Source organism: Fragaria vesca, linkage group LG7 (assembly GCF_000184155.1).
Source record: "Fragaria vesca subsp. vesca linkage group LG7, FraVesHawaii_1.0, whole genome shotgun sequence".
In the NCBI taxonomy this organism is placed as follows: domain Eukaryota; kingdom Viridiplantae; phylum Streptophyta; class Magnoliopsida; order Rosales; family Rosaceae; genus Fragaria; species Fragaria vesca.
In genome coordinates, this window is record NC_020497.1 from 19,837,126 (window position 1) to 19,847,505 (window position 10,380).

Below are 10,380 nucleotides of genomic sequence, written 5' to 3' on the forward strand. Positions count from 1 at the left end.
TTTTATTGTGATTATGTTCTATTTTAAGTTTTAATCGAGGTAACTTTTTAGTTCTTTACTACTATATATACTACTATACAAACCTCTTAAAGCTATTAATTTTATGATTTGTCTTCTGTAATGAATAATTAATGAGAACTATGGAACCTCATGTCCATGAAAAAGGAAAAGAATTACAAGTTTGGATCCGGGGACCAAGCGAAGCCTAATAAGAAAAACATCGTGAACTTTCTAAAATTTAAAAGTGTAAAACAAGTTTCGATCGGAGAATCAAATGAAGCCTAATAAGAGAAATATTGCGAACATTTTGATTTGGTCGATGGCTGGGTGGACTGCCACTCCAGAGCTGAGAGCAATTCAAGTATGAGCCTCCTTAAGGAATATTTTTCAAGAGTTAGAGTTTGAACCAGAGACCTCATATTACCAAGAGAGTCAATATAGCGCATGCCTCATTTGCAACCTGACCATCCATATCGGTAAATATGTTTACTCTTCATCTTCAGCTAACAAAAATAAAAATAAATAATAGCGTAACTTGATCAAACTGTACTAGATAGGTAATCGTTATTTTTTTAATCTTAAAAAAAATAAAAAATAAAAAATAAAAATAAAAAAAAACATTCAGAATGAGAGATAGATGAGCAAAGCATTGGTGGTAGTTCTACTGCCATATCATGTTACTTGAGAAATAGATGCCCTCATAACTCATACTTGATGCCTGTGAATTGATTATTCAGACTGGATTATAATTCGACCACTAGTCTTTACTTGCTCCAGTTTTTCTTGGAGAAATATCCTGTCTTTCGACCATCCTGCTGCAGAATTTACATAGTAGAAGGGTTGTGCTAGATTAATCACCAGAATCTCAAGCTTTGCTGCATTCTTTAGAATCCAAATGGCAAACTCTATCTCATACCAATTGCCCTTGAACCACTGCAGTTCAAATCTTTTCAAGTGATCATGCGTGAACGATCCTGAACATTCAACATTATTCCTTGTTTCATGTGGATGGTTTCTTTCATCGGAATCCCTGAAGGTAATATCATTCAGTATGAACTCTTCCAAGAGGGGTGCAGCCTTGAGCAGATCCCGCGCAGACTGGAGATGATCAAGATTATCATATTCATTCCAATGCGACAGATCTAAGCTCAATTTCTTTAGATTTCTAAAGGTCAAGTCGCTGTTGATTTGCGATAGTTCTCCGCATTCCTCCCTATGTGCCAGAGAAAGAGTCTCGAGCTCAGGAAACGATGTAAGACAAGAAAGTACTGCTGGATGCATCTTTTCGACTTCAGTTACAATTCGTGCCAAGTGTGGTGGAGTTCTAACAAAATTAATGCTTGGAAAATCCCCACTATATTCCAACGAGACGAGATTGGGTGCAGAGATCTCAATTCTTGGGCATTGCGACAGCTTCAGATCACTTAGCCGATCACCAACTATACAGAGATGTGCAAGTCCATTGCAGTACTCTATTGTCAAGCTTTCAAGCAACAAGCAATTAGACAAGAGATGTGCCATAAAAATTTGATCAACGGTTACATAACTTAGACTGAGCGATCTTAGATTATTAAACCCGTCAAAATCAGGAGCAGGTCGCAGATCACATTCACGCAACGTCAAGTGTTTCAGAGTACTACTCGCGCCTGGGAATATCAACTCATGTTCATGGTCAAATAAAGACCATTCCAACAAAAGCTGAATCTCTTCGACTCCCTTTGCAATTGCAAAACGAACCCAATCATCAAGGTTGCCAGGAGATATTAAAGGTAAGAAAATGTCGTCTTGCTCTACTTTTAAAGAGTCTATCTTTTCACCTTGATAGAGCTCCATATACTCCTTCACAAACTTGTCCAAATCATCATTCTTTCTCGGTCTGCTACCGAAGACATTCGGATAGTCGAATTCAAGATTGCGCCTGGTGAGAACTGAATGCCGCCAGAGGTGCCTCCACCGACGGGAAATCAAGCTAGTTTCCACCGCATCTCTCATCGGTAACAACGGAATTATGCATGATTCCAGAATCGAATCCGGCAACTTATTCATCCTATCCTTGTTGTGAGGATCTGATTGTAGATCTTAGGTTATCTATAAACATATATATGCTGATAATTTCCTTGTTCTATTAATATAACTACTCGTATCCTAATAAGTTGAGGAATAGTGTCTTTTTCCTAAACCTCCTCTAATTAGTCTCCCTAGTGATCTCTTTGGTGATCTCTTTGTACCCTTTTCTCTCTTCCTCCGACAAATTCCGAGCTGGATTGCACCCATGGCAGATCTCACACTCATCTTACATCTCTTTCCACATAGGATAACACAGCAAAATGTTGAAAATTTGGAACGCTTGTTGATTGACTCAACCTATTGTATACTACTTTACCTAGCATTTCAAAAAAATTACTGCCAGATGAATTGAAGTTACAATGGCAAGGGGGCCTCAAACAGTACATGTATCGCACAGCTTTCGACCTAGTATATCGGTACAAAGGAAGGGAGGGCTAATCTATAATCACACGCCGCATCTTACAAATAAGGTTTGCAGTAGGAAGATCAAGCTGATTTCCTGAATCTGATTTGATAAGATCTCTCAGCTGATCTCTCGGGGTGGAAAGACAGGTATGGAATGTGGATAGAACTGGAGGAATTGGCATTGACAGAGCAGAAAGCACATTGCTAAGATACTCTATGTCAACAGATAACTGTTGAGCTCCACGGTCTGTGATATACTGAATCCCTCGTAGCTGCTCCATGTAAAGAGCAGTGGCACCCTCTGCAACCTTCATTAAAGTGGAAAGCAGCATTGTTAAAACCAAAGCCAAGGGTAATGATCTAAACAATTAGATTAAAGCAGTGCAGATAAGCTAATAATGAATAATGTAGGACTTTGGAAATTGGTACCTTGAACATCCATTCTGTAGCAAAAAACTGGGCTTCCTCATTGTTGGCATCACTATTTGCAATGCCCTCTGCAAGGGGCTCCAGCTGCTGGGGTAGTGTAAGAAGATATTCACCAACATTGGTCACATAGGACTGAGGGGAAGCACTAAAGGTTGGCAGATGGTAAACACTCTGTTCTTCAACTGAGGACCATATTGGCAGTCGAGAAACATCACTGAGGCGTTGCCGTACTTTAGAAATGAGTACGTCATATACAAGTTCATTAACGGTGTCGGCAAATGCTGCAACTCTTTGAGATGCAAGTGGAAGTGCATGAAACCGGGGATCTTTAGACTGCATAACAAACAAACAAAAACCTTATATATGTAACACAGAAGAGAGAAAAAATTAATATTTAAAGTATACAAAAGGTTAACTTAATCATACCTGACTTAAAAGGTTGAAGAGTTTCCGAGCCTTCTCAGGAACATCAATAAGCCGAACAGCTGCCACATCCAAGGCAGCTCTTCCACCCAAAGATGGTTCCCCATTTCCATCATCACTAGCAGCATGTGACAGGTTTTGGTCTGCACTTGAACCAAATACTGAAACAGAAAGAGCTGTGCTCAACCTAGCCAGAGTAGCTCTTAGGGAAGCTTCAAAAACAGAGGACCTGCTAGTTAGACAATCTGCCACTGTAAGGATTTGCAAAGCACCTTGCACGATGGACCACTCCTCCTCATTTGAAATCGAGTCACTTCTCCGTGAACTTTGGCCATCCTTCTTATCCAAACTCATCTCCTTCCTTGAGCCAACTCCATCACCACCATGATCCACTCCACATACAACTCTTACTGATTTCAGAGTTTCTTGCAAGGTGGAGATATATAGCAACATAATGTCATCAACTGCAATAATTAGCTCATCCGCTTCGGAACCTCCAGTGAAGCTTATGCATCTCTCAACGGCTGCCTCAAGAAGTACAATAACTTGTGGAATGGATTCCTCCATTCTGCGAACCGTTTCACTAAGTTCAATTCCCTGAGCTCCCACGCCACGAGTGACAGCTCCTCTTAGATCCACCCCAGCAATCTCAGCAGAAAGTATAGCACGCTCCATCTGTCCATACCTAGATCACATGTTCCATCATGATCAACTAATAAAAGATCCCACAACTTGCCCAAAACAATAGCTAGCAATAAAGATGGCAGGATATTATCCCAAATATAACAAAGGGAATTGACTGCTGACAAGAATTTACTAGATGGAAAAATCAAAATGAAATATTGCATGGAAGAAATTACAACTAGCTGTACATAAGCCAGTACTCCTAACACAAAAGGGATTGCCAGACCCAAATGACCACTTAAAAACAAGGATCTTCCTTACCTCTGCTTAAATGATTCATAGGGTAAATACACCGACTTTAGCGTATCCATCAAGACACGAAGATCAGATTCTGAAAACAAGTGCTGAATGTTCCTTGCAAAGGTCTGGGTCATATTGTGTAATTCAATCAGAGCCTCCAGATGCTTTGTCTGGATCTTGATACCCTTTGGCATATCACCAGAGAGAATGTCTAATATACCTGAAGTTTTAAATAAAGAGTTTAAGTTATGACAATCAAGAGTGAAACGTATACCGTCAACTGCCTAGTGGTATCATCTTAATCCATTTAGTAAAAAGAACTAAGCAAGTTAAGAGAAAAGATGGCAAGCAGAACTGTATGGAAATGAGATTCCATGTTTCTCCATTTCCATAAACATCAAAGAGAATTATCAAACATCATATCATGTAAAAAGGCACCAGATAATAAAGGCATGCTACCTTTTCCCAGTGATTTTGTTTCTGGCACAACATCACCCGTTGCAAGGTTGATGCGTGAAACAAAACTTGCTCCTACAGCTATCATCGTCTCAATGAGCAGCTTTGGGACAAGGGATTTGTAATCCTCGGGAAAGGCAACCATGCACCTGCAGAAAACAGCTGAAGATTATCATACTAGACAATATGCCCCGTCACTAGTTTTCTATTATCACACAGCTTGCAATACAACATGTATTCAGATTCTCAAAATTTTGAGCATAAGAATGCAATAAAATTACTAAAAACAGCTGGTTCAGAACTATGTAAAGTATTAAACAATAATGATCAGGCCCCAGCTTTTCTATCCTAACAGCATTAGACAACCAAATGGAAATGTGAAACACAACTTTACTGGCACACATATGTGAAATATTAAAGTTTCAATTGGAACATATACCAGATTAAGTTGATCAGTATGAAATTCATCAAATCTAGAATGTGAAAACACTGGTTTTAACCTAGAAGAAAAGAAAACACAGAGACTGCTAAACGTGCTAATCAGATGTTGAGAATAATACCACTTCCATTCTTGTTCAAGATATAGCAGCAACTCATCATAGAAATTTGGCAGCCAGGTGGAAAACAGAATGCCGGAAGTAGCAGACTGAATCTCATTACTAGTCTTGTCAGTTGCAAGCTTATTAGAAGGTGGTTGTTTTGAGTCAAAATCTTCCCAGAGCTGCTTTATCGGCTTTAGGTGAACTTTTGTATAATGTAGCTCCATGGACTTGAATCTCCCGATTCTAATGAGAATTCCCCGCAAATCTTGCGCAACTTCAACCTGCAAGCAAATGCATATACCACATTGACGCACCATCTTATGACAGTAAGCAGGCAAATCATCCAAGCATAAAGTCACGAATTCTGACCTTCCGGTTAGATATTGCATCTGTAAGACGCGGTTGCACCATCGAATCAAGCCTGTCCTCTAAGACCTCAAGTTGCTTCCTCACATTAGCAAACTCCGCAACCTAAAAATAACACAAGCATATCAAATTTCCGAAACATAGCACCGAATGCAAAACTAGATGGTAATTGATTGCGAAATCGAAATCCACAATAACATTACCTCACCAACAGCTGACAAGCAATGCCGCATGTTGGCCAGCGTTTCGGCAGCGCGAGGAAGATCACCGCTGGCGAAAACGTCCTCCACAGTCGAGCTCAGTTGAGTCAATCCAGCAGCATCCTGGTGTTGAATTTCGTTACAATTTTTTATCAATACTTCAAAAAATTCAAAGAGAAATCTAGAGCTTCTACTTTACCTGTAACGTTTCATACGCAGCTTCCATTCTCTGCTTCACTATATCATACTTCGCAAGCGCCATTATAGACTCAGCTGACAATCCCTCGGCCTAAACAAAGCACACAGATTCCGATCATCACCGAATCACATTCAATTTTCACTTGAGGACACAAAATCATCGAAGTAAAACAGTTGCCTACCTTCTTGAGCTTGTCGAGGATCGATGACACGGCGGAGCGGAGCGAAACGGCGTCGTCGCGGAGGCGGATGACTTCGCGCGTGGCGCGTGGCACGCGGAGGAGAGAGGAGGCGCTCTGCTCCTCGAGCGAGGCGCCGATCTCCTCCGAGACCATCTGGATTTTCATCTCCAGATCCGCGAGGTGCTTGTCGACTGAGTCCTGCGGGTGGCGGCTCTGGCACGCCGAGTTCACCCACTTCTTCCGGTCGAAGTTCTCGTCGGAGAACGGACCGAGATCCAGCATCATTGTTCCGGCTCAGTGACTCGGGTTTCGGATCGGGGCTCCGACTCGGGTGTGTGCGTAACTGAAATGTTTAACGACCAAGTTTCAGGCTTGCGGGAAGTTTATATAGATGATGAAATGGACTGCACGTGAGAGGCACGTGGAAACTTAAAATCCGAAATACTCAAAAACTCAATTGTGCTTAACAAATTCGATTCAAAAGGAAGAATTTAAGCGAACATAATTCAAGCTAAATTGATGTCAATCTTAATATGAGATCATCATAAGAGTTGAAGGTAACGACAAGATAAACATATAAATATATCGAATTACACAAATGAATGAGCAGAGATGAGATAACTTATTATCGAATTTGAGTGATTGTTTATAAACATACAAGAAGCATAAGAAATAACTGTTACTAATTTAGCGTAGCTGTCTAGACTTCACACGTTGTTGCTTCAAAGATACAACAAGGTACATTTTAGAAATGATTGTCTACATACTACAACTAGTTGTAGCTATTGTATTCCGTGATAAAAATATTAATTTCCAAGGTACGTTTTTTATACACTGCTAGTAAATCATCGTTCTAACAGCGTAACCGGTGTTCTAACTTCATAAGGAGTTAATCTAAATTTCAACCACTCATGATCCTTCTAGCTTTATTTATCTTTCCTTTTTTGAAAGAAGTTCTGCACAGAGGAAAGATTAAGTTACGTTTGATCAACCTACTTTCCCCCCCTTTATCTAAACAAACCCTAAATCTCATTCGGGTTCGGAGCACAACCCAATATTCCATAACGAAGCCCAAAGTCCACGAGCCCAAAACACTGAAATATCTAGTTTTGTAATTACAGAAACTTCCCGGGTACAACACACACTGTGACTCACTCTCACTCTCTCAGCTCCAACAATGACGTCTTCACTCTCCCAAACCCTCAAACGTCTCCTTACCTCCGGCGACCGCCTCTTCCCTTCCACCGCTTCCCGATCCATCTCCACCACCGCCTCCGCCGCCATGAGGTACCACATCTTCAGGTACGACGGCCCGGACGAACCCGAAAACAAAGGCGGTCCCCCGGTGGTCGAGATCAAAGACTCCGACGACTGCTTCACCGTCAAGAGGGCCGTTCCGGGGTATGGGAAGGAAATGGTGAAGGTCGCCGTGGACGGCGAGAAGAATACCGTCAACATCGAGCTCCGGGACTACGGCGGCTGCAAAACCGTGGTTGCTCTGCCGGAGGGTTGCCGGAGCGGCGAGGCTAGGGCTTTTGTCATGCACGGGATGGTGACGGTGGTTGTTCCGAAGCGGAAGAAAGGAGAGGAGAAGAGATAGGGTTAGTTTGGTAAGGTCTGTCAAAATCTTAAAAGATTGTGTGGTTTGTGAAATTTGGAGGTTTCTTTTGTATCTAATTTGACTAGTGATGAATGAAAATGAGTAGTTTTATTGAGAATTGCTTCATTTACTCTGTGTTATTTGGGTTTCCAAAATTGCCTATTACAGTATTACTGTCTGATTTTGCCAATTGTGAGTAATGTGGGTTTTGATTTGTTGTTGTGTGTTATCCTGTGTTGAGAGCAATGTGTTCGATGAAATGTGTCAATGCGATGTTCCTTACTGTCAATGCGATGTTGCCAACTATCACAATACTTGTTGTCATCTTTTCAAAACCAATACAATGTGCTTGATGAAATGCCTCTTTTCGCGACTCACGAGGGTTGGAATTGTGCCAACATTTATACGGAATGCTTGAAAACCCTGCATCCACAATAGTGGTCTGCCTAAAAGCTTCAGTGAGTATCTTGCCTTAAAGCCTCCTGTAATTGTAGGGTACGCACAGCCTAGCTAATGGCATTAGGTTGTTCATTGTTGTAGTCTTTTCATGTTATGTGCAATGTGTTTGTTGAAATTTCTATTTAATGTGTGTTGTCTTGGTTGCTCAAACTCCAGACGCAGCAGAGACGAGAATCATCGGCTCCACCCATTCAGGTACTTGCGCATTCTGTGTCTCTTCTATTTCATTTCTTCAATCAATAAAAAGAAAACAGGTAAGTTGTTTACAGTAGAGAAAGAATTCCCTGGGCTATTTTCTATAGAATTTTATATGGTTGATGATGATGTGATTGTCTTGTCTGGCAGTCTGCGAGGGATGCTATGGTTTGGTTCACTCCGAGAATATATTGGCTTGATGACGAGGTTTACGTTGTTTTCAAGTGTTTACAACTTTAGATAGGAAAATGGTGATGGATTGCGTATTTGAATTACTGATTGATGTGTTTTCTTGGATGGAAATGGATACAGATGAGTGGCGTGGCAGTTTGGTGGATGGGAACATATAGCATGCTTCTTCCCAAAGCTGCATCCTTCCACAGGAAATACTTGGATTTGTATAGTTATGATATGCCGTCTCCAGTTCATGATTATGTCACCAGGGAAAGGTAGATAATGGTATATGTAGAATACATTTTTATTACACGACATTTTCTTATGTGCTTGCTCTGGTTTTATAGATTGATTATCGATGCTATGTGCTTATGCAGAAATTGTGAAGATATTGCAATGTCATTGCTTGTTCTAATGCCACAGGAGGTGCGCCTATCTGGGTGAAAGGTAGTTTCGCATTTCATGGTCTTTACATGACTGCATTATAGGCTCATGATTTGTGGCAATGTCCAATTGACTCTAAATTATAAACTCAAATAGGCTTAGATTCTTTTTCTTTTTGAAGCAAGCTTATGAATCACTCCAATGATAGAACATTTCACAATAGCTTGTCCTAGGCATAGTCAGTATGCTGCATTCATCAAAGACTTGTTATTGATCTGGCCTCTATTATGAAATTTGTGTACTCAGATGGACAGCCTTTTCCTTGTTTGACAACTTCCTCTTTCATTTGTGAAAATGTGAACCTTTTCATTCAGTAGCTCACATGAAATTGACGTAACTGATGCTACTTTGATATAGATTTCCCACTGAGCCAACGACTCTCAGAATCCTGAAATGAATCCCCTCTTTACGATTGGATTTGGTATCTGTTCTTGGCTATGCCTGTACTGTGCCATAGTACTGAGCTTTTTTGGAGCTAAATTCATGCCTAATTCCCTCTAGCAAATTTGATGTTTAAGTTGGGGACATAAACTATGCAGGGAAGATATACGAGCTTGGATCTTCAGGAATTAGCAGTATGAAAAGGCACAGCAAGAGTCGCAACAAGTGCATCAATGATCTCATCTCCCTCCTTGGAAGAATGCCCTTTGTACAACTAATGTTAAAGCTTTTGATGCCAGGTTTGAATGGTTCTGGTAGTTTCACTTTTGTAATTTGCCTTCTTTCCACCTTGTAGTTTAGTACTGTATATGTATATGCACTGTTGAGACAAGGATGATGACCAGTAGTTTCCAGAGGTTTATTGTGATGAGCAGCAGAAGAAGTCTCTTGTAACAGAGGTTTACTAAACTTTTAGTTACAGTAGATGAATATTTTTACTAAATTGCAGAATAAATAGTGTTAATTTATTGGCTGATTGATATAGAACATGTTTCATTGGTCTCGTTACTGGTATGGCCAAACAATCCAAACTATGTTTGAGCTGCCTGCATATGTTGAAGAAAGAACCTGAAATGTCACTTGGTCCTGTTCCTATTGCATTATGAATCAATGGCCAAGAAATTGAACTACAACCAAAGGAATTACGCCATGTATAGGAATAAGGAAACAGAGAAACTGATATTCTATTCATTTCAATCAACTTCAATGAACTTGATCATTTGAAGTGCTCTAGTTCAAGACCCCACACAGAATACAAGATGCAGCATCTTACCAAAACATTATGCAGCAACAAGACTTAAAAGAAGGCAGCAAATAAAAACATACATGAAGGGTAGTGAAAGCCATAACAGAACAATAGCAAAGTTGCTCACTTT

At 40.4% G+C, this 10,380-nt stretch overlaps 2 protein-coding genes across 2 annotated transcripts; both read right to left on the reverse strand.

Annotated features, from left to right (window-relative positions):
• Window positions 1-729: 729 nt before the first annotated feature.
• On the reverse strand, window positions 730-1,992 carry LOC101309783. Its single transcript, XM_004308999.1, has one exon. It carries the CDS (start codon window positions 1,990-1,992, stop codon window positions 730-732), a length of 1,263 nt encoding a protein of 420 aa, XP_004309047.1.
• A 337-nt stretch (window positions 1,993-2,329) lies between these two features.
• Window positions 2,330-6,477, reverse strand: LOC101302207 (conserved oligomeric Golgi complex subunit 7-like). The gene is made up of 10 exons (XM_004307755.1): window positions 6,193-6,477; window positions 6,012-6,101; window positions 5,816-5,935; window positions 5,616-5,717; window positions 5,265-5,527; window positions 4,708-4,853; window positions 4,270-4,468; window positions 3,328-4,009; window positions 2,902-3,234; window positions 2,330-2,780 (listed from the first exon to the last, which is right to left on the reverse strand). Exons 1-10 carry the CDS (start codon window positions 6,475-6,477, stop codon window positions 2,502-2,504), a joined length of 2,499 nt encoding a protein of 832 aa, XP_004307803.1. The 3' UTR covers window positions 2,330-2,501.
• Between the last annotated feature and the right edge of the window lie 3,903 nt (window positions 6,478-10,380).